A 25,085-nucleotide genomic window follows, 5' to 3' on the forward strand; every position below is an offset into this window, starting at 1 on the left:
CATGTTTAATGATGATGAGAAAAATAAACTATAGCTTAATTGGAGATAAAATCAAAACAGATACTAATTACTACTATATGACTTCTAAGGTACTTTTATAAGGACACTGTCACAGAGTTAAGGCAGAAATTGGAAATTAACAACCTTTATTCTGGGGGTATGGGGGTTCCTCTGATCCTTGGGAGGCTTGGTATCACAGAAGACTTTTGGCGCTTCAGTTCCCTTAAGTCACGTCCCTGCTCCTCTTGTTCTTTAAGCATATGGGTCAGCATTTGACTGTGTTCCTTCTGTTGTTTTATTATTTGCTCCATAGCTTCCTGTTTCTTGGTGACAGACGTCTCAAGATATTCCCAATATTCCGCTTGAGGAATCTCTGGGAGGAATTTCTGTGCTCTCTTCTTGATATGATCCTCCTGTGCTTGTTGTCTCTCCATTGATGCTTTGGTGATTGACTTTTCAATTAGGATATATTCAGTTATTCCCATCTTGACTCCAGCGTCCTTGCAGAGCAAAGAAATCACGCTTGGATAAGCCAACCTGGCCTCTCTTGAATTTTTGTTAGCAATCTTATAGAGCTCTGTTGAAATCAGCTGATGAACCTCCACTTCCTTTCCCATCATGATGCAATGAATCATCACTGCTCTTTTAACTGTGACTTCAGAACGGTTGCTGGTGGGCAACAGAGAACGCCCAATGAAGTCCAGCCATCCTCTGGCAACTGGTTTGAGATCCTCCCTCTTGAGTTGATTTGGGACGCCCTTTGTGTTGGTGGTCCACCTGGCTCCAGGGATACAGATGTCCTCTAGAATCTTATCCAGGCCAATGTTTGCTCTCATCATCCTCCTGTTGAAGGAGTCTGGATCATCCTTTAGCTGAGGTAGCTTTAGTATCTCTCTGATCTTGTCAGGGGTGGTATGAACAATTTTTCCCCTGACCATGGTCCGAAATTCGTAGCAGGCAGTTCCAGATAGTCTTTGCTTGTCAGTCTGCCACATATTAGCATAGAACTCCTGGACCATGTTTCTTCCTACTTTCGTTTCAGGATTAGCTAGGACTTCCCAGTTCCTGATTCGAATTTGCTCCTGGATCTCCGGATATTCGTCTTCTTTCAGATCGAATCTAACTTCCGGGATCACTGATCTCAGACCCATTACTTTAAGATAATGGTCTGAATGTTCTTTAGATAAGAACTTCCCTTGATTCCAAAGTGGTTTTGGAACGCTCTCTTTCTTGCCTCTTGGAGTGTATTGTTTCCCTTTGGGAGCCATGATCTTAGTGATCTCGGAAAAACACACCAAACTTAGAGGTTTGCTTGCCCTCAAGCAAAAGAAAAGAAAGGAGAGGGATAGAAGGAGATCGAGGTGCACTTGTTGATGGAGGAGGGGGGAGGCCAAACCCAATTTTAAAGGGGTGGGGGGGTGGCTTTTTCGAAAAAAAAAAGAAGAGATAAGATAAAAAGATTGAGTTGAAAAAGATAAGATAGAAGATAGAGTTTAATTTTGAAAAGATATGATAGATTTTTGAAAAAGATAACTCTGAATTTTGAAAAAGATAATATGGATATTTGAAAAAGATATGGATTAGTTGAAAAGATTTTTGAGTGAAAAAGATAGATTTGTTTTCAGAAAAGATTTTGAAAAGAGTTGGATTGAATTTGGAAAGATGGATTTTTAGAAATTAGGGATTTTAGAAATCAGGGTTCTTGATATGTTCATGTAAAAATCATGCATTGAAGCATAAAATTTGAAATTAAAATGGAAATACGTGTGGGATTACTGGATTTGGCTCCTCCCTGTCCTCCTGGCGTTTGAACGCCCAAACACTGCCTGTTTTGGGCGTTCAGCGCCCAAATGCTGATCTCCTGGGCGTTCAGCGCCCAGTTGCTGCCATTCCTGGTGTTCAACGCCTAGTGGGTGGCCATTTCTGGCGTTGAACGCCCAATTGCTGCCATTACTGGCGTTCAGCGCCCAGTGGATGCCTATTTTGGGCGCTGAACGCCCAAAATGCCCCTTTACTAGCGTTTTCTTGCCATTGAGCTTCCAATCTCTGTTTTGTGTGCAAATTTCTTCTGTAACCCTGTAAACTTATGCAATTGATCCTTTACCTTAGTGTCAGTAAATTTTATATAAACAAATAAAAAAGAAAAATAGGGCAAAATGCTTAGAAGATTAATGCCCCATGGCTGGGTTGCCTCCCAGAAAGCGCTTCTTTATTGTCTTTAGCTGGACCTTGCTGAGCTTTTAATCTAGCTTCAGCCTTGAGCATTCTTGCTCAATGTTGCCTTCAAGATAATGCTTGATTCTTTGTCCATTGACAATGAACTTCTTATCAGAATCAATATCTTGAAGCTCCACGTAACCATATGGTGACACACTTGTAATCACGTATGGTCCCCTCCACCGGGATTTCAGTTTCCCGGGGAATAGCCTGAGTCTAGAGTTAAACAACAGGACCTTCTGTCCTGGTTCAAAGATTCTAGATGACAGCTTTCTGTCATACCATTTTTTTTATTTTCTTTATAAAGCTTGGCATTTTCGAAAGCTGTGAATCTGAATTCCTCTAGCTCATTTAGTCGGAGCAATCGTTTTTCTCCTGCTAATTTGGCATCTAAGTTTAGGAATCTGGTTGCCCAGTAGGCCTTATGTTCCAGTTCCATGGGCAAGTGGCATGCCTTACCATACACGAGTTGGTATGGAGAGGTCCCTATAGGGGTCTTGAATGCTGTTCTGTAAGCCCACAGAGCATCATCCAAGCTCCTTGCCCAATCCTTTCTACGGGTATTTACTGTCCGTTCCAGGATTCTCTTTAATTCTCTGTTAGAGACTTCAGCTTGCCCGTTGGTTTGTGGATGATATGGAGTGGCCACTTTGTGGCGAATTCCATACCGAACCATGGCAGAGTAAAGCTGTTTATTGCAGAAGTGAGTGCCCCCATCACTGATTAACACTCTAGGGACACCAAACCTGCTAAAGATATGTTTCTGGAGGAACTTCAGCACTGTTTTAGTATCATTGGTGGGTGTGGCAATAGCCTCAACCCATTTTGATACATAGTCAACTACCACCAGAATATAAGTGTTTGAGTATGATGGTGGGAAAGGTCCCATGAAGTCAATTCCCCATACATCAAACAACTCTATTTCCAAGATTCCTTGTTGAGGCATGGCGTAACCATGAGGCAGATTACCAGCTCTTTGGCAACTGTCACAATTACGTACAAACTCTCGGGAATCTTTATAGAGTGTGGGCCAATAGAAGCCACATTGGAGGACCTTGGTGGCTGTTTGCTCACCTCCGAAATGGCCTCCATATTGAGATCCATGGCAATGCCATAGGATTCTCTGTGCTTCCTCTCTGGGGACACACCTACGGATAATTCCGTCTGCACATCTCTTAAAGAGATAGGGCTCATCCCACAAGTAGTACTTTGCATCAGTAATTAGTTTCTTTTTTTGTATTCTATTGTACTCCTTGGGTATGAACCTTGCAGCTTTATAGTTTGCAATATCGGCAAACCATGGTGCTTCCTGAATGGCAAATAGATGCTCATCAGGGAACGTCTCAGAGATCTCAAGGAAGGGGAGGGACGTCCCTTCCACTGGCTCTATCCGGGACAGATGATCAGCTACTTGGTTCTCTGTCCCTTTTCTGTCTCTTATTTCTATATCAAACTCTTGCAGAAGCAATACCCATCTGATGAGCCTGGGTTTTGAATCCTGCTTTGTGAGTAGATACTTAAGAGCAGCATGGTCAGTGTACACAATCACCTTTGATCCTACTAAGTAGGATCTGAACTTGTCAATGGCGTAAACCACTGCAAGTAATTCCTTTTCTGTGGTTGTGTAATTTTTCTGGGCATCATTTAAAACGCGACTGGCATAATAAATGACATGCAGAAGCTTGTCATGCCTCTGTCCCAATACTGCACCAATGGCATAATCACTGGCATCACACATTAGCTCAAATGGTAATGTCCAGTCTGGTGCAGAAATGACTGGTGCTGTGACCAGCTTAGCTTTCAGCGTTTCAAACGCCTGCAGGCACTCTGTGTCAAACACAAATGGCGTGTCAGCAGCTAGCAGATTGCTCAGAGGTTTTGCGATTTTTGAAAAATCCTTTATAAACCTCCTATAGAATCCTGCATGCCCCAGAAAGCTTCTGATTGCCTTAACATTGGCAGGTGGTGGTAATTTTTCAATTACCTCTATTTTTGCTTGATCCACCTCTATTCCCTTGTTTGAGATTTTATGCCCAAGAACAATTTCTTCAGTCACCATGAAGTGACACTTTTCCCAGTTTAAAACTAGGTTGGTTTCTTGGCATCTTTTCAGAACAAGTTTTAGGTGATCAAGACAGGAGCTGAATGAGTCTCCATATACTGAGAAGTCATCCATGAAGACTTCCAGAAATTTTTCCACCATATCAGAGAAAATAGAGAGCATGCATCTCTGGAAGGTTGCAGGTGCATTGCATAGCCCAAAGGGCATCCTTCTATAAGCAAACACTCCGGATGGACATGTGAATGCTGTTTTCTCTTGATCCTGGGGATCTACTGCAATCTGGTTATAGCCTGAGTAGCCATCCAAAAAGCAGTAATAATCATGACCTGCTAGTCTCTCTAGCATCTGGTCTATGAATGGTAAAGGAAAATGATCCTTTCTGGTGGCTGTATTGAGCCTTCTGTAGTCAATACACATGCGCCACCCTGTAACTGTTCTTGTAGGAACCAGTTCATTTTTTTTCATTATGAATCACTGTCATGCCTCCCTTTTTTGGGACGACTTGAACAGGGCTCACCCAGGGGCTATCAGAAATGGGATAAATAATCCCAGCCTCTAGTAATTTGGTGACCTCTTTCTGCACCACTTCCTTCATGGCTGGATTTAGCCGCCTCTGTGGTTGAACCACTGGTTTGGCATTATCCTCCAATAGGATTTTGTGCATGCATCTAGCTGGGCTTATGCCCTTAAGGTCACCTATGGACCACCCAAGAGCTGTCTTGTGTGTCCTTAGCACTTGAATAAGTGCTTCCTCTTCCTGTGAATTTAAAGCAGAGCTTATGATCACTGGAAAAGTGTCACCCTCTCCTAGAAATGCATATTTCAAGGATGGTGGCAGTGGCTTGAGCTCTGGTTTAGGAGGTTTTTCCTCTTTCAGAAGAAAGTTCAGAGGCTCTTTCATGTCCCCTGAATCCTCCAAATCAGGCTGAACATCTTTAAAGATGTCTTCCAACTCTGATTCGAGACTCTCAGCCATGTTGATCTCTTCTACCAAAGAGTCAATAAGGTCAACTTTCATGCAGTCTGTTGATGTGTCTGGATGCTGCATGGCTTTGACAGCGTTCAACTTGAACTCGTCATCGTTGACTCTCAGGGTTATTTCCCCCTGTTGGACGTCAATGAGGGATCGTCCAGTTGCTAGGAAGGGTCTTCCTAGAATGAGAGTAGCACTCTTGTGCTCCTCCATTTCCAGCACAACAAAGTTAGTGGGAAAGGCGAATGGCCCAACTCTGACAATCATGTCCTCAATCACGCCTGATGGGTATTTAGTGGAACCATCAGCAAGTTGGAGACATATCCGGGTTGGTTTAACTTCTTCAGTTAATCCAAGCTTCCTGATAGTGGATGCAGGTATCAGGTTGATGCTTGCCCCAAGATTGCATAAAGCTGTCTTGGTGCAATCACCTTCTAATATGCATGGTATCAGAAAACTCCCAGGGTCTTTAAGCTTTTCAGGAAAGCTTTTCAGAATGACTGCACTGCATTCTTCAGTGAGGAGAACTCTTTCTGTTTCTCTCCACTCCTTTTTATGACTCAAGATCTCTTTCATGAACTTGGCATAAGAAGGTATTTGCTCAAGTGCCTCTGCAAATGGAATCTTTATTTTAAGAGTCCTTAGATAATCTGCAAAGCGAGCAAATTGCTTATCCTGCTCCTCTTTCCGGAGTTTTTGAGGATAAGGTATCTTGGCTTTATATTCCTCAACCTTAGTGGTTAAATAAGCCTTTTTAGAGGGGTTGTTATCAGCACTTGTGTGTGTCTGATCCCTCACTGGCAATTGAGTGCCAGAGTCAGAAGCTGGAGTGACGTTAGACGCCAGCTCACTGTCTGTTCCTGGCACCTGAACGCCAGAAATGTACCCATTTTGGGCGTTCAACGCTGGATTCTGCCCCATTTGGGCGTTCAACGCCAGATTCTTGCCCATTTCTGGCGTTGAACGCCAATCCTGCCTTGTTTCTAGCGCTGAACGCCAGTTTTGGGCATGGTCTGGGCGTTCAGCGCCAGCCTTCCACCCATTTTCTGGCGTTTTAGTGCCAGAATTATTTTTCCCTGGGCTCTTACTGTCCTCAGGTGAATCTTTGGTGGGTCGCTCATTTCTTGAATTTTTGATGCCTTGAGGTGGGGTATTTAATGTTTTCCCACTTCTTAATTGAACTGCTTGGCATTCTTCTGCTATTTGCCTTGATAGCTGCTTCTTTGTTTGCTTAAACTGTTCGTCCATATGTATATTAGCTATCCTTGTCTCCTGTAGCCTGTCCTTGAATTCAGCTAGCTGCTTTGTTAGAAAATCCAATTGCTGATTGAATTCAGCAGCTTGTTTTACAGTACTGAATTCAGCAGTTACTGTTTTAACCTCTTCATTCATGGAAGGGTTGCTGCTTAGATACAGATGCTGATTCCTGGCAACTGTATCAATGAGCTCTTGAGCCTCTTCAATTGTCTTTCTCATATGGATAGATCCACCAGCTGAGTAATCTAGAGACATCTGAGCTCCTTCTGCAAGCCCATAGTAGAAGATGTCTAACTGAACCCACTCTGAAAACATTTCAGAGGGACATTTTCGTAGCATCTCTCTGTATCTCTCCCAGGCATCATAAAGAGATTCATTATCTCCTTGCTTAAAGCCTTGGATGTCCAGCCTTAGCTGTGTCATCCTTTTTGGAGGGAAATACTAATTCAGGAATTTTTCTGTCAGCTGTTTCCATGTTCTTATGCTGGCCTTAGGTTGGTTATTTAACCACCTCTTAGCTTGATCTTTTACAGCAAATGGAAACAGTAATAGTCTGTAGACATCCTGATCTATTTCCTTATCATGTACTGTGTCAGCAATTTGTAAAAATTGTGCCAGAAACTCTGTAGGTTCTTCTTGTGGAAGACCGGAATACTGGCAACTTTGCTGCACCATGATAATGAGCTGAGGATTCAACTCAAAACTACTAACTCCAATGGAGGGTATGCATATGCTACTCCCATATGAAGCAGTAGAGGGGTTAGAATATGACCCCAGAGTCCTCCTAGACTGTTCATTTCCACTTATGTCCATGATGGATGTATGGATATAACTTGGACTGATTTATCTTTTTATTTATTTTATTTTATAAGAAGTAAACACTTAAATAAAATAAAATAACTAAAAAGAATTTGAATTTTGAAATTAAAAAATTTTTTTTTTCGTAAAAAAAATTAAAAATACTTAGTTAAAAAAAAAGGAAATTTTTTTGAAAAAGAGGGAAGATATTTTCGAAAATTAGAGAGAGAGAGTTAGTTAGGTAGTTTTGAAAAAGTTAAGAAACAAACAAAAAGTTAGTTGGTTAGTTGAAACAAATTTTGAAAAGATAAGAAGTTAGGAAGTTAGAAGAGATATTTTGAAAAGATATCTTTGAATTTAATGAGGAGAGAGAAAAACAATAAGATAGTACAAGATTTAAAATTTTTAGATCTAATGCTCCTTGTTTTTGAAAATTTTGGAGGGAAAACACCAAGGAACACCAAACTTAAAAATTTTAAGATCAAGACACAAGGAAAACTCAAGAACACTTTGAAGACTCACAAGAACACAAGAACATAAAGAAAGAACACCAAACTTAAAATTTTTAGAAAACCAAACCAAAATTTTCGAAAACCAAAGGGAAATCAACAAGAAAACACCAAACTTGAAGTTTGGCACACGATTTAATAGAAAAAATATTATTTATGAAAAAGAAGGTTTTGAAAAGAGTATAAAAGATTCTAACCCAATTACCAAGAACACAGATTAACGCTCTAGCCAAATGAGTTATGGAACTTTCGAAAATTTTAAGAAAGATTATTTTTGAAAACACCAAACTTAAAGTTTGGCACATGATTTAATAGAAAAAATTATTTTTGAAAAAGATTTTAAAAAATATGATAGCCAATTACCATGAACATAAACACCACGTTCTAACTAATTGAGCTATAAATTTAAAGTGTTTTAACAAGGGATAAATAATAAAAGACTCTAAACCAAAAAAAAAAAAGATTTTTCCTAATCTAAGCAACAAAATAAACCGTTAGTTGTCCAAACACGAACAATCTCCGGCGACGGCGCCAAAAACTTGGTGCACGAATTGTGAATCACACTTTTCACAACGCGTACCACTAACCAGCAAGTGCACTGGGTCGTCCAAGTAATACCTTACGTGAGTAAGGGTCGAATCCCACGGAGATTGTTGGTTTGAAGCAATCTATGGTTATCTTGTAAATCTTAGTCAGGAAGTCAATTATGTTTATCAGTTGAATTGTGAATAACCAGTAGAGCATAAATTAAAGGTTACTTGTTGTGCAGTAATGGAGAATATGTTGGAGTTTTGGAGATGCTTTGTCTTCTGAATCTCTGCTTTCCTCTGTCTTCTGATTCATGCACGCACGTCCCCCTATGGCAAGCTGTGTGTTGGTGGATCACCGTTGTCAATGGCTACCTTCCATCCTTCCAGTGAAAACTACGCTCACGCGCTCTGTCACAGCACGGCTAATCACCGGTTGGTTCTCGATTCGGTTGGAATAGGATTTACTATCCTTTTGCGTCTGTCACTAGCGCCCAGCCTTCAGGAGTTTGAAGCTTGTCACAGTCATTCAATCCTTGAATCCTACTCGGAATACCACAGACAAGGTTTAGACTTTTCCGGATTCTCATGAATGCCGCCATCAGTTCTAGCTTATACCACGGAGATTCTGATCAAGGAATCTAAGAGATACTCATTCAATCGTATATAGAACGGAGGTGGTTGTCAGGCACACGTTCATGATTTGAGGAAGGTGATGAATGTCACAGATCATCACCTTCATCACGGTTAAGCGCGAATGAACATCTTAGATAGGAACAAGCGTTTTTGAATGGAAAACAGAAATACTTGCATTAATTCATCGAGACACAGCAGAGCTCCTCACCCCCAACAATGGGGTTTAGAGACTCATGCCGTCAGAGAATACAAAGTTTAGATCTGAAAATGTCATGAGATGCAAAATAAGTCTCTAAAAGTTGTTTAAATACTAAACTAGTAACCTAGGGTTACAAAATATGAGTGGACTATGATGGATGATGCAGAGGTCCACTTCTGGGGCCCACTTGGTGTGTGCTGGGGCTGAGATTTAAGTGAGTCACGTGCAGAGGCCATTTGTGGAGTTGAACGCCAGTTTTTATGCCAGTTTGGGCGTTCAACTCCAGTTTTTGATCCTTTTCTGGCACTGGACGCCAGAATTGGGCAGAGAATTGGCGTTGAACGCCAGTTTACGTCGTCTATCCTTGTGCAAAGTATGGACTATTATATAATGCTGGAAAGCCCTGGATGTCTACTTTCCAACGCAATTGGAAGCATGCCATTTCGAGTTCTGTAGCTCCAGAAAATCCACTTTGAGTGCAGGGAGGTCAGAATCCAACAGCATCAGCAGTCCTTTTTCAGCCTGAATCAGATTTTTGCTCAGCTCCTTCAATTTCAGCCAGAAAAATACCTGAAATTACAGAAAAACACACAACTCATAGTAAAGTCCAGAAATATGAATTTTTCCTAAAAACTACTAGAAATAGACTAAAAACTAACTAAAACATACTCTAAATTATATGAAATTATCCCCAAAAAGCGTATAAAATATCCGCTCATCAACGTTCAAAAAAGAATTGAAAACTACAATAAAAGTTTGGTAGGAAGATTAATGGCGGATAGAGAGTTTAGTTTGGAAGCACTGGAGGCAGCCTTTGATATGATTTGGAATCACCTAGATGGATTGAGAATCAAATACTACGGGGATAATATCTATCAATTTTTTTTTTACGATAATGAAGCTGATGTGATTCGATTAGAGAGGGGTTTACCGTGGTTATTTAAACAATATGTGATTCATCTAAGGAAATGGAAGGTGGATATGAATATAATTAATGAAGATTACACCATCATTTCCACATGGGTGCAACTATGGGAATTAACTGAATTCTGCAAAACTTCTAAAGCTGCAAGGAAGATTGGAGGAAGGATTGGGAGGGTTTTGGAGGTGATGGCTGTTAAAGTGAGACGAGGAGAAGGTCGGATAATGAAGGCAAGAATCGAGCTTAATGTCACTAAAACTCTTAAGCAATCAATCAAGGTGGCTAGCTCTAACTGCACTACACATGAAATTCTGCTGAGATATGAACGCCTCGGTCTTTATTGCAGTTACTATGGCTTTATTGGTCATGAGTTCAAAAACTGCAGTAAATTCCTAGAGGATTCACAAGATCAACAACAGCCAGAATTGAAATGAAGTACAAATCTGAAGGCGGATCAAATGGGATGGAAAGTGGATGATTCAAAGGAGAACAATAACCCAAATTTTGGAAGGAAGAAGGGAGGAGTTAATCACACAAGGAAGAAGCCCATATCTGTTAGCCTTTTGAAATCCTTTTCACAACTTTGTGTTAGAGACCAAACCAATACCATTCCAAACCAAAACCACACTCTCCATCTTCCACACCCAACTCCAAATGACTACAATAATACCACTACAGCTGTACTCTCTCAACCTCAGAACATTACACTTAACACATCTCACCCAAACGCTCCAAGACAAAGTGACAACAATAACCTAACCATGATTCAACTACAACCCTCATCCTAAGTAAACCAGCAATTAGAAGTCAATTCAACTCACCACAACCAGCACACCAATTCACATCTGAAGCATTAACATACTCTCAGCAGATTGGAGGATCCGGAAGATTTCAAATGGAAAGCAATAAGGTGGTAGCAAAACACAATAACAAAAGACAGAAATTAAAACATCTTGCAAGGAAGGGCAGCATAGGTTAGAGTACTAGGTAGGTGGCTGGGGTTAAACGAACCATGGAGCATTTGGAGAAAAGAATGGAAGACATGGAAGAAGGAGTGGGAGAAGAACAGGAAATTGAAGCGGGTGTGGGTGCCAACCCTTCAAAGGCACCCACGGAGATATGAAGCTGATGGCGTGGAACTGCTGGAGTTTGGTAAAACCCCTGGCAGTTCACAACATCAAAGGGATTCAAATTTTCCATTCCCTTGAGGTGGTTTTCTTAACTAAAACTAAAAAACCCACCTCGTTTGTGACAAATTAGGTGAAGGAATGTGGTTACAATGCATATTTTTGTGTCGAACCAGTAGGGACAGTGGGGGACTAGCTGTTGCATGGTAAGAGAAAATTGAAGTGGAGGTTAGAAGAGGTGAACAATATTTTATTCACTTTTCTGTGACAGAACTGAAAAAATAGATTACCTGGGAGATAGTTGGCGTGCATCTAAACAACATTGAGCAAAATCAGAATAGGCAATATGAGAAATTACTAGAGCTTATTGGTGCATTGGGGGACAAATATTTCACAATTGGATATTTTAATGCAATCTTAGCAACCCATGAGAAGGATGGAGGCATAGAAAAATCTTCACAATCAATTAAGAATTTCTTGAATTTTGTTAATAGAGCACTACTAATTGATATGGGTTACATTGGGCTAAAATTCACATGGTGGAATAGGAGCTACCAAAAGAGAGCAGTCAGAGAAAGGTTAGATAAAGGACTGATCTCGCTGTTTTTGCGAGAGGAATATCCCACCGCTACAATTACCCATTTAGAGGACAATGGTAGTGATCATAGACTGCTTTTGTTTTGCTCAGGCGAAGGTGGTCAGAGAAAGAAAAGACGCTTCTGGTTTCAAGAGAGATGGTGCAGTTTGGAAGCAATTGATAACATTGCTTGCAAAACTTGGCAAGAGAGCATACAAGGTTCACCCATGTTTCAATTATTCCAGAATTTGAAAAAATACAAATCTAAAATTGTTAAATGACAAGCTACGAGAGCAAGCAATTCAAGAAGAGACATGGAGAGTATAGAAGTCTCACTTGCGGTGCTAAAATAAAATCCAGCAATGGTAGACAAAAACCAGATTGATCTCTTAGAGGAAGAATTAGCTAGAACTTATGTGCAGGAAGAGAGATTTTGGAAGGAAAAATCAAGAGTAAGCTAGCTGAAATGAGGAGACCAGAACACTAAGTTTTTTCATTCAAAGACCCAGTCTCGAAATAGAAGAAATAAAATCTGAAAACTCAAAGATGAGGCTGGAAATTGTTGCACTACTTCAGAAGAGATTGAAGACCGAGCCCAAAGATACTTCGAGGGTTTGTTTACTTTAGGAAACCCGAAAGATCCCTCACAGAGCCTAACAAATCTTAGAAGAAAGATTTCTACAAAAATGAATAGAGAACTAATAAGGCCAACTATCGAAGAAGAAATCAAAAGGGCAATCTATTCTATTAACCCAGAGGCAGCCCTAGGTGACAATGGCTTCACATCCAAATTCTTCGAAATTTTATTGGAATACCATCAAGCGGATGTATGCAAAGCTGTTAGAACTTAGAAACTTTCCTAGAGGAGGGCGCATGCTTAGAGGGTTCAATCACATTCAAATTTGCCTTATTTCAAAGATACAAAATGCAACTGCAATGAATCAAATTCGGCCGATCAGCCTCAACACTGTGTTTTACAAAATCATCTCTAAGGTACTTGTTCAAAGACTGCAACCTCTTATGAATAAAATTATTCATGACAATTAAAGTTCTTTTATCCGAGAGAGACTCATTAGTGACAATATCTTAGTGGCTCCTGAATGTATGTATTTTTTGAAGAATAAGGAGTGTAAGACCTAGAACTTTTGGAAAAAAAATTCTATTATGAGTCAATTTCAATTTATTTATTCATTAAGGACTTTAATTTCAGAAATTATTTTATTAAAGCTAATTAATTCAAGTTTTGATAATTTAAATTAGAATTTTTATCTAATTCTACAATTATTGGATAATTTTCATATTTAAATTATAGTATTTAGTAATTGTAAAATAATAAGAATTTTATATCATTTGATTTATATGATTGAGATCTTAGAATTTAATTCTTTAATCTTTATGAATACAGAAAATTAATTATATTATCTCTAATTCTTGGATTAGAATATTTATTAGAAAATAATTTATAAATTGATGAATAAATAGTATTTTATACATAATTATTGTTGGATTAAAATTTATTTCTAATTACCATATTATTCCTATTTTTATTTGAAATTACCAAAATGCCTTTATACATAATTTTTACCCAAAACCCTAATTTTGGAACACACACACACGAACCACTCTCACCACACTCACGTCGTCACTCTTCCTCACCCTCTCAACCTTGCAAACACACACTCTTCGGTCTGGGAAGGAAAGGGAAAAAAGAAAGAAAAGAGAAAGAGAGGAGAATGGAGGAGGAAGGAGGGAGCTCGCGCCGGCCATGGGGATTGCCGTCGCTGCACGTCGCGCTGCTGCCGCTGTCCAGCCCACCTCGTGTCACCGCCAAAGCTTCTGCAGTTTGGTTCAGTCATTACTCCTTTATTACGGTAAGAGTTTACGTTTTAGAACCTTTGAAAATCTGTATTCTGCTATGTTTGGTTTGAAATTCTGAGGTTTTGGTAATGTAGGGTCGAGTCTTGATTATTGCATGTCGTGATTAGAGCTGTTGTTGTTGCTGTGAGTGGTTTGGAGCTGAGGTTGTGGCTGCCGCCGTTGCGGGCTGAGAGAGAAAACAGAATTTTGTTGCGTAGTTGAGTCGCGAACGAGGTAAGGGCGCTTTTCTTAAACTTATTTTATTTTCAAGAATTGTTATAAATCAATATTGATACAAATAATATTTTTTGGTGATTATGTGAGTCTTATGGATTGAATTGAGTTGATTTGGATGCATGATTGAATTATTGTTATTTACTGGATTGATCTATTCGAATTCTGGGTTTTTGTTTGTTTCCTTGAGTTGAGTTGTAATTGATTGAAATATCAGAATTGATTTGAAATATCGGAATTGGTTTCATTTGCATTATTGGAGATGATTTTGAGAATTGGGATTGAATTGCGATATTGGAATTGGTTTTGTTTGATTTATCGGAATTGATTTTGAGGATTGGAAATTGTTTGGTTGGAACCCTTGAAGGGTAACAAAGTCCGAATTTTAGAGAAGATGCTGCCAAAATTTTTATAAAATTCTAAGATTTTGTTTGAAGCGTTATTTAAAAGAAATTTGATTTAAGAATCATATTATCTGGTAGGGGTGTTCATGGTCCGGCCCGGTCCGAAGACCCGGCCCGGTCCCGAACCTTTTAGAGGCTAATTTGGTGTGATTTCACCAGGTCTAGGGCCTGGTAAGGGTCTCAAAAATAGACCCGAACATTATTTCGGGTCAGGTCCGGGTCATAGCTCGGGTCACCCGAACTCGGCCCGGTGGCCGGTCATCATACACAATTAATATTTTCTGTTATTAGTGATGGATGATGGCTATTCTTATGTGAAATTTAAGTATTGTAAACCTTAATATTTTGTGTTATTAGTCATTATAAGACTATAAGTTAATGTTTTATGTTTAAAATACATAAGACTTTAGACTAATGCATAATATTGTGTTATTTGTACTGATTTAAATGTTTGGTGTTATTAGACAATATTAGTATTGATTGTGGTTATGCTTTAATTTTAGGAAAGGATTGGTTCTTGTTATATTTTTCTAAGTGAATTTTACCATGTCAAATAATGGTTGGAGTATTGGAAATTTGGATATTTTCACATGCTAACTTACAAGAAGGTAATGTTAACGATCCGGTTTTTACCCGGTATAATCGTGGCCCGAAAGTGTGTAGATTTCATCGGGTCTAGGGCCGGATTTGGGTCTAACAAATAGGCCTGGTATATATTTTGGGTCGGGTCTGGGTCACATCAAACTCGATTTCACCCGACCCATGAACACCCCTATTATCTGGTTTCGATTTATTACGGAAAGAGTCATGTTTTCAGTTTGATTTATTGAGAAAAGAATTATGTTTTTAGTTTTATTTAGGGTAAGTATGGTTTTGGTCCCAAAAGTTTAGCGCCAGAATCGAAACCATCCCTCATCTAATTTTCGATTTAGAATCGTTCTTAACGTTTTTTTCGTATTAAAATCGTCATTTTTATTTAAATTTTTAATTTAATTCCTAAACTACCCCTGCTTTAAAAAAAGGGTAAATATTATTTTGGTCCCTAACGTTGAGGCTGAAAATCGAAACCGTCCCTCGTCTAATTTTCGATTTAGAATCGTTCTTAATGTTTTTTTTTTTCATATTAAAATCGTCCTTTTTAATTTTTTTGGACAAAAATACCCTCACCACTACCAACACAATTACCAACACAATTACCTCCTCAACGCATGGTGGGGGGGGGAGGGGAAAGGACACGAGGTGGAGGTGGGAGTGGGGAAGGGAAAACGGGGAGGGGGAAGGGGGACGGTGGCGGCGAAGCTTGGAGCCGCCGTCGCCGTCGTCGTGGCCGTCGCCGTTGGGGATCGCGAGGGAGAGAGGAGACGCGAGCCACTGCCGCCGCCTCGCAACCTTGGTGTTGGTGGTGGTGTTGGTGTTGGTGGTGGTGGTGGTGGTGGTGTTGGTGTTGGTGTTGGTGTTGGTGGTGATGGTGGTGCTAGTGGTGTTGGTGCTGGTTGTGGCGGTGGTGTTGGTGTTGGTAGTGGTGGTGGTGGATGAGGTAATTGTGTTGGTAGTGGTGAGGGTATTTTTGTCCAAAAAAATTAAAAAGAACAATTTTAATATGAAAAAAAAACGTTAAGGACGATTCTAAATCGAAAATTAGATGAGGGACGGTTTCGATTTTCAGTTTCAATGTTAGGGACCAAAACAATACTTACCCCTTTTTTAAGCAGGGGTAGTTTAGGAATTAAATTAAAAATTTAAATAAAAAGGACGATTTTAATACAAAAAAACGTTAAGGACGATTCTAAATTGAAAATTAGATGAGGGACGGTTTCGATTCTGGCGCTAAACTTTTGGGACCAAAACCATACTTACCCCTTTTATTTATTAAGAAAAGTATTTTGTTTTAAGTTTGACTTATTAAGAAAAGGATTTTGTTTTGATTTTGATTCATTAAGAAAATGATTATGTTCTAAACTCGATTTAATATGAAAAGAACTATGTCTTGAGTTTGATTAAAGAATCCCATTTTTTAAGTTGTGGTGAAAGGAGTTTTAAGAAAAAGAAAAAGAATTTGAATTTGTTTTTGAAAAGAGATGTGATAACGAGAATGATTATGGCCAATGAAATGAGTATAAGTGGACTTGTGCTATGAGCAGTGATCTCTAAGATTGAGTATGTGATTGTGATATGCATTGTTCTTCATTGTAGGGGCTATGACAGTCTCTCGCCTATGTTCGGATGTGAGAGCTGTGGTAGTCTCCCGCTCACGTGACATGCATTGATTTGGTAAGTCGTTATGCACCTCGGACAAGGTCTGTGGTAGTCTCCCGCTTGTCGTGGTAGCAGCGTAGAGGCTAAGGCAGTCTCCCGCCTACGTTTGAGATGTGAGGACTGAGGCAGTCTCCCGCTCACATAACCTTTCTGCTGCCAGAGTGAACTCGGGCACTATAACCCGAAAGAGTGTGTCGGGCACTATAACCTGAAAGAGTGTGCGGGCACTATAACTCACAGGGTGCAAGATAAAGTGCTGGGCACTAGAAAGAGTGAGCAGGGCACTATAACCCTGGTCGTGGTAGAAAGGCGACATCCCGGGGATGTGTCAGGTTGGCATTTTGAACCGACAAGTGATATCACAGCCAGTAGGACAGGCATGCATCATATGCATTTATGTGACATTGTTTGGGTGTGTATATTATACTTGGTTTGCTTATGTGAATAATTTTGTTTAACTGCTAATTACTATACTTGATGTAATTGCTCTTGATTGTGTTTGAACTGCATTACTTGTGATTGTTATTGTTGATTTGGATTATGGTGGTTAGATTGTGATTTGATGTTGTGTTGGGCCCGAAAACGTGATTTGGTTATGTTTGGGTTGAGACTGTGATTGGATGGGTCAATATAAGTTTGATGAAATTACTTCTTTAGTGCATGTAGTAAAAGGTTAAGAGATTTTGTGTTTAATTGGATTTTTTATAAATTCAAATAGGAACTCGGATTTTTGGTAATTAACTAATGGTTTTCAAAAAGGGTTTGGATTTTTCGATGATTAACAGTTGGTTTTCAAAAATATTCATAAGACGAGCAATGATTACTGTCATTGAAAAGCACTTTTCTTTTAAATATCCTCTTATGACAATTCTTAAAAACCCTTTACTGAGAGCCCTTTCGAGGACGATGTTCTCACCCCCCTATAGAATTTCTTTTTCAGTGACAGGTTCAGGAAGCTTTGGCGCAGAGCCATGACTTATCTACATAGCTTTGTTTATATATGTTGTACTTTCTGTTTGTTAGTTTAGTTGAGGTTTTACCCATCGCCATTTGTTATTTTGAGATTTTTAGAGGGACAGGACTTGTATTTGAGGTGATTTGGTTAAGTCTATGTATTTATTTATTATGTGGATATTAATATTTGATTAAGTGAGTTAAAGTAAAGACTCTTCGATTTCGTAACTAAGTATTCGTTTTATATTTGCGAAGGCTCAATATTAAATAAATATAGTATGAAAATTAAAGGATTAGAGGTAAGTAACACATGAACTTTTAGTACGATCATGAGGTGTTAAAAGTAAGGATGTTACAAGGAGTATAGTAATCATGATATGGCACTTAAAATTAACATGAGTAAAGCCTATGATAGGGTTGAATGGAGTCTTCTTTGGTTTATGATGGAGAAACTGGGTTTCTATGATAAGTGAATTGGGTGGATTAAAGAGTGTGTGTCTACAATCTCTTATTCTGTTGTTGTGGAAGGAATTCCTACTAGCTTCTTTAGGCCAAGCAGAGGGCTCCGTAAAGAAAATTCCCTCTCTCCCTATCTTTTTTTTTTTATTTGTGCAGAGGGACTGTCCCTTCTGCTCCACAAAGAAAAACAGAATAACCTACTGCAGGGATTTTGGTTGAATAGTAGATGCTCCTCCATTAACCACCTATTACTTGTAGACGATTCTATATTGTTTGGAAGAGCTAATATGTGATCATGTGACAAGATCCTAGGCATCCTACAGCGGTACAGCGAGCTGAGTAGCCAGCTCATTAATCTAAACAAGTCGGCCATTTTTTTCAGCAAGAATATGCCTCAAACAACCTGGACAGAACTAGCTACTTTGATTGGGTTTCCTAATATTGGTGCTCAAGACCATTATTTGGGCCTTCCGTCAGTTATCAATAGAACCAAAAGAGAAACATTCTCATCTGTTAAAGATAAGGTTAGAAAGAAGTTGCAGCACTGGAAAAGAACGATGTTTTCGGCAAGCGAAAGAGAGATTCTGATAAAGGTGATTAGCACAACGATACCGATTTACTCGCTTAATTATTTTAAGCTTTTATATACTCTTTTAGATGAAATTCATAAAATAATGATGCAGTTTTGGCGGGGACAAAAATAGAATTAGAGAAAAATACACTGGATAAGTTGGGACTCAATCAGCAGACAAAAATCCAAGAGGTTTGGGTTTTAAAAATCTCAAAGCTTTCAACTTATCAATGCTAGCCAAACAAGGATAAAAACTTCTAACAAGAACACATTCACTGGTATATAAAATCTACAAAAATAAATATTTTCGATATACCTTTTTCTCGGAAGCAAAGCCTGGATTCAGACCTTTTTGGGCTTGACGGAATCTCTTGGAGGACAGAAAGGTTCTAGGGAAAGGCGTTAGATTCAGTGTCACTACCCATGGCTCCACCAGAATAAGAAAAGACTCGTGGTTCGGAGACCAACTCCTTTTCAGGTTCCCAGCAGCAGCAGAACAAAATCTTGAAATGCATTGGGTCCAGCAGCTGATAACAGATACTGGCGAGTGGAACATGGAGCTATTACAGGAAAATTTTAATGCAGAAATTGTAGCACAAATCTGCAAAATCTCAATTGAACAAAGAGGGGAATCAATTGTTTGGGTGAATGACAAAACAGGGCAACACTCAATGAATTCAGGGTACTTGATTGCATACTAGTTCTATCATTTGCCGATAGAAAGTTTAAACCCCCGATTTCAAATGAAAGACTTATGGCAACAAATCTAGAATATATAGTGTCAGCCGAAAATTCGAAACTTCATATAGAGATTAGTCCATGAGGGTATAGCAGTGCTGGAGAAGATGCATAACAGAATCTCCAACATTGATCCCTTTGGCCTAAGATGCTTGACAAAGCCAGAAACCACATTGCACGCGGTGTTTTTCTGCTCGAAGTCCATGGCGGTATGGAACAGGTCCCAATTTGCCAATGACATCTTAAGAGACACAAACCTATAAGCATGACAATGGTGGAATCAAATGGTGGAGAATTTTAAATCTCAAGCAGACTTCAAGAAAAAAAAAAGGGTGAAATTGCTTACCTCCTTTGGAAACTTTTGTTGGCGCGGAACTCCTTCACCGTTGAACAAAACCGATGAGAACCTGGTGGGGAAGTTCTGTCCCAGGAAACGATGAAAGTGAACCAGTACAGAGCTCACTGCATGCAAAGACAGTCGAGGCTTTAAGCTTCTTTTTCAATTTCTTTAGCTTTTTCTTCACCCCTTTAAGTTTGTCATTTCATTAATACCAAATACTAAAGGAAAATTCTCTGGTGCTGAGGCATAGATTCCTCTGCACATGCTGGTGAAAACGTGTCAAGTTGGAGTGTGTTGTTGATGCGTGAGTAGCTTTCCCATAGCTGCAGCATGTACTTGGAGGGTTCAGACGTAGGTCTCGCACTTCAGAAGAGATGTGACGTAGATTTCAGTAAAATATTGCATTAAGCAATGCTAATCAATTTATGTTAACAAAGTAATTATAATATTTATTTATTTGCAATATGGACCTGGACACCAATATGTCAACAATAAGGACTAACTGGACCATGAAAAAGAGAGTCTGACACAAATATTTATTTCTTAATCTCGTTGTTAATAAGAGAGTCTGACACAAACCTTCTGAACCTTGAAATCCTCTCTTGAACTGCCTGCTTTCAACTGCAGCGCCTCGAACCATGATGAACACTTTAACGAGACACGTGTAGCCATCACCATGTGACATGCACTCTCCGTAGCTGCTGAAGGATCTTTCTTTCGGCACCATAGCATCTCTCAATACTAAATTATGCTGATATTGTATTTGTCACTTTTTATGCAATAAATTACAAGTTTACCTTTAAAAAAAAAAGACATTAAATTGAATATAATAAAATAATATATTTATATATAAAATATATCAATTTTAAAAAATTAAACTTTTTTGTAGTTTATTATTTTAAATCAGCTAACCACTAAAAAACTGCACTAATTCCACCAATTACTGATTTTTTAATCCATTTTTTCGATTTTTAACTATTTCGTTTCCAAGTTTTTTTTAATCTTGACCCGAATCAATCCAATGATCAATCTCTGATTATTCAAATTTAACTCGTCTGTTGGTTTGACCGCTTCGATTTGATTCTCAAAACTATAAATGTAAAAGAAAAAACTTCATATAAATATAAGGCATTAACTTGAAAGTTTTTTTTTTTTTATATAGGTGAATTTTTTTTTTGGACATATAGGTAACTTAAAGTTTATCATGTAGATAGGGGGGTTAATTGCAAAAAATAATATGCACTAAGTAGTACATTTTGGGTCCATAAGGATGTGAGGATCAGTAGCATGGTATGAGTAGTGGGCTGGGAGCCCATTTAATTAGGAGAAGGTCCAAGTGAAGTCAGCAGAATTGACTAAGGGTTGTGATGCAGGTCCCAGAGGCGAGTCTGGTTTGTTAAAGGGGCAAGAAAACAAAAGAAGGAAAGGGGAAAGTGTGAGAGAAAGAAGCATAAGAAGATGGAGGAGGAAAACGGTTATGTTGGCAGCAGCACCTCCAACTTGGAGACTTCCAAGGCGGAGCGATCTGTGTGGCTTATGAAGTGCCCTCTTGTCGTTTCCAAGTCGTGGCAGAACCACCCTCCTTCTCAGCCACTTGCCAAGGTCGTTCTCTCCCTTGATCCTCTCCACGCCGATGACCCCTCTGCTCTTCAGGTATCCCCCAAACCCTAAATTCCCCTTTTCCCCCCTCGATTTTTCCCTTGTTTTCAGCTTCTGCATCATGCTAATTCGCTTCTCCTGTTGTGCTAGATCCGTTTAGGATAGTTCATCACTCTTTAGATTTATTAGCTGTTAGGTTTAGCTGTTTTCTTCCAAAGTCTTACGCTGCTGTGATATCAGATTATGCAAAATTGGCAGCTTGTTTATTTTTCTCGGTCACGTGTGGATTCTTCTAGGCATATTGGCTTGAAAGCGAAGTGCTTTATGACTACTGATTTTAGGAACTAGTGTGATTTACGGATTTATAATTGAAGTTCTTTGTTTCGAAAAGCTACAAGACACCAAATCCCTTATATTTATTCTACTCTGTGTTCAGCCCTTTTTTTTTTTGGGTATTATTAATTGAATTTTCATTTGTTTTCCTTGTTAATTTACCATAATGTTGTAAAGTGAATTACTTATAAATTGCATTCAACAAATTAAGAGTAGTAGCTAACCTTCAACTCACATGTTTCCCCGCTATTGTTCAATTTTAATGTATTGACTTTGCTATTAAATTGAAGTTTTCAGATTTTAGATTCATCTTTATATATTTAAATGCTCTTGAATCTTGATTAATATTCTCTGCCTGTATTAATGTGAGAAAATTCGTTTATACTCTCTCATAACTATGTCAGTTTACGATGGAGATGGCTGGGACTGATGCTGTTAATATGCCAAAAACATATTCCCTGAATATGTTTAAAGACTTTGTACCTATGTGTGTTTTCTCAGAGACAAGCCAAGGTCAGAATCGTATTGTCAGCTTAATTACACTTTTTGTTCTTGTTTACTGGTAGGAATTTCAATTATCTCTTATTGGATCAAGCAAGATTGTGTTGCATTGAGTTGGATGTTTATGTCGAGAAGGGATAGTTGGAAGATAACTAAGTAAATGTGAGATGGAAAGTCATTGAGTTTAAGCAATGAAACAATTGTTTAATATTGGTGTAATAAAACTAATAAATATTCATGTTCACCTGAATCTCATTTTGCAATGGTTGCGCAGTAGTCACCACTGTAGTACAATGGCCCGTGAGATGTGTTATACTTGAATCATAGCTACCTTAAGCCTGTTAACGGGTTTTATGTTTATGTACTTTAGGTGGCAAGGTTGCAATGGAAGGGAAGGTTGAACATAAGTTCGATATGAAGCCCCATGGTGAAAACATTGAAGAGTATGGCAAATTGTGTCGTGAGAGAACAAACAAATCCATGATAAAAAATCGACAAATACAGGTAGTGCTTCATGTTTAGTATTTCATTGTTCCTTTATAATGTTATATTTCTATGATTAAAAAGTTGATTCTAGTTCCCTTGATTCAATTGGAAGGTTATTGATAATGATCGTGGAGTATTAATGAGGCCAATGCCTGGAATGATTGGTCTAGTTTCATCCAATTCAAAGGTAACCCACTTTCTATACTTTGTATGATAACATGCTCGTAGTTGACTCTACATCATTTTCTTATGCTTATATAGAATTCTGGGCTTTGTATGTCTATGTCTTACATTAATGGCAAATTCATTGTAATATATAGCTCATTATATACAGGGCGGATAAACCGGCCCCGGGCCTTGGTCTTAAAGAACTACATTTATATATGGGATCTATTCTTGATGAAATAAACAATCTTACATGGTTTTGTGATTTTATATGTCATTATTTTAACTATGTAATGGGTTTAAGTTTCACTTATTTTTTCTCATTAATATTTTCACTTAACCAATTTAATACCTATACTCAAGTGGTCTTTATACTTTTTGAAATTAATTTATATAATCATCTTTATATCCATTTTTTAGAAATTCGTTTATTTTTTAATAATATTAAAATATTAACGTATTTATCATTATATAGAAAATTAATAATGAATTACTTCATTATGTTTTAGTAATCACATTGTGTACTTTAGATATTCTTTTAAAAAATACTATTTTTCTTCTAGACTTATATTGTTGAAAGGAAAAACTTTTACCTTATTTTTCATGATAGTTTATTTGGACTATTGTTTTATTTTGAGAGTTGTATCTTGTATTCTATAAGGGTACAGATACTTTTGAGTTAATTAATAATTTATGATTTGTTTTAAAGTTTTTGAAATTTTTAAAAGAATTAATTTTAATTAAAAAGGTACGTGACAACTTCTTAACACCATAAATGCATTGATATCTTGTAATTTTATAAAATACTATTAATATTGTCTTGTCTTTTTTATGTAACTGTCATGTCAAAAACGAAATTACTGAAAAAAATTTCTATGTTTTTTTTCTTTAAAAAAAAATATAACACAAAAAAAGAATTAAAAGCTCGTATAAAATTTGGCCCCTTGCATATAAAAAATTTCTAGATCTGCCCGATATTATATAATAGCCACAATGCAACCATAAGTGTTATAATAAGATCCTACCATTGTAATAAATTGGTTTAATAGTAATTCAAATTCATTGATCCAAGAGGAAAGCTTGGTCCTTCAAATGTGACTTTCCATGGAAAAATTTGTTCGAGAGTCTTTTCTCATAAGTATGAAACTTTCACAGGATAAGAAGAAGACACAGCCAGTTAAACAAACTGATACAAAGAGAACAAGAAGAGATAGAGGAGAACTGGAGGATATAATGTTCAAGTTATTTGAAAGACAGCCTAATTGGGCATTGAAGCAGCTTGTCCAGGAAACTGATCAACCTGCTGTATGTCTTTGTTCTCTGTGTGTGTGTGTTTGTGTTGAGTGTTGATGCATATATTTACACAGTTTCTTTGATTTCCCAGCCTGTTGAGTTATATAGAATTCATGCATTTTGTAACATATAGCTCATTTGTCCTATTGGCCCACTATTTTCTTATGCAGCAATTCTTGAAAGAGATCCTGAATGAACTATGTGTATACAATAAAAGAGGTGCCAATCAAGGAACTTACGAGCTGAAGCCGGAATACAAGAAATCTGTTGTTGAAGATACAAATGCCGAATAAGGGGGAAACAGAAAGTCGTATCTCTTTCTGTTTGATGAGTAGGGAAGACTCCACACGCTGACTGCTGAGGGTAAATATGTTGATGGAAGGGCTAAAAAGTTATTGGCTAACAATAACCAGCAAAACGTGTCTCTGTTGCATAAGATTTAATTGTTTTACCGATCATGACAGTTTCAGTTGTATACAGTTAACGACTTTAGCATAGTATAAGGTTGCTTGCTGGGTTACATTTGAATGTATCTTCCCCTATGCATACATTTTACAGGTGTATCTATTTATGACAGATGGCTTCATTATGTTTGTTCCCCACCCTGCTTAATTATTCTCTATCCAAGATCAAGCCGAATGCGCACCCAACATTTGTTTCATTCATGCTTGCAGCTGCTAACACACTCACTAATGTCTTGAACAAAAGAGAATATCATGAAAAAACTTTAAAAAGCTAGGACAACGAATGAGAATATCATGAATCTGGTACGTGTTGGTCACGAATAACTTAGGACAGTGAATATTCAGGTGGTGAGTGCAGTAAATTTTGGTACTTGTTGGACAGGAATAGTACATTAATAGTTGTATTTTTTTATATATTTTTTGTAATTTTTTTATGATATAAAATATTTTTTATTTTTTATCAATTACTTTTAATACAAAAATAAAAAATATAAAAGTAGTGCATAAAAGTGATACAACCTTCTCGCTTCAATATGACAAAAACTAGTGTCATTTTCTTGTGCGATGCTGACAAATGCTCAACTTGATCCAGGCAGGAAACAACGAAAAAATTGTGTAGTAAGATAA

General features: G+C 38.1%; 1 protein-coding gene and 1 long non-coding RNA gene across 2 annotated transcripts; one reads left to right on the forward strand and one right to left on the reverse strand.

Annotated features, from left to right (window-relative positions):
• Positions 1 to 9,126: 9,126 nt before the first annotated feature.
• LOC112765467 (uncharacterized) lies at positions 9,127 to 19,962 on the reverse strand. The gene is made up of 3 exons (XR_003183788.3): positions 19,624 to 19,962; positions 18,856 to 19,534; positions 9,127 to 9,748 (listed from the first exon to the last, which is right to left on the reverse strand). It is a non-coding gene; the product is annotated as an uncharacterized lncRNA (long non-coding RNA).
• An 812-nt stretch (positions 19,963 to 20,774) lies between these two features.
• Positions 20,775 to 24,583, forward strand: LOC112765087 (transcription initiation factor IIF subunit beta). Its single transcript, XM_025810954.3, has 6 exons — positions 20,775 to 21,270; positions 21,954 to 22,062; positions 22,421 to 22,554; positions 22,649 to 22,723; positions 23,857 to 24,006; positions 24,165 to 24,583. Exons 1-6 carry the CDS (start codon positions 21,076 to 21,078, stop codon positions 24,285 to 24,287), a joined length of 786 nt encoding a protein of 261 aa, XP_025666739.1. The 5' UTR covers positions 20,775 to 21,075; the 3' UTR covers positions 24,288 to 24,583.
• The last annotated feature ends 502 nt before the right edge of the window (positions 24,584 to 25,085 follow it).

Source organism: Arachis hypogaea, chromosome 17, assembly GCF_003086295.3.
Source record: "Arachis hypogaea cultivar Tifrunner chromosome 17, arahy.Tifrunner.gnm2.J5K5, whole genome shotgun sequence".
Classification (NCBI taxonomy): Eukaryota; Viridiplantae; Streptophyta; class Magnoliopsida; order Fabales; family Fabaceae; genus Arachis; species Arachis hypogaea.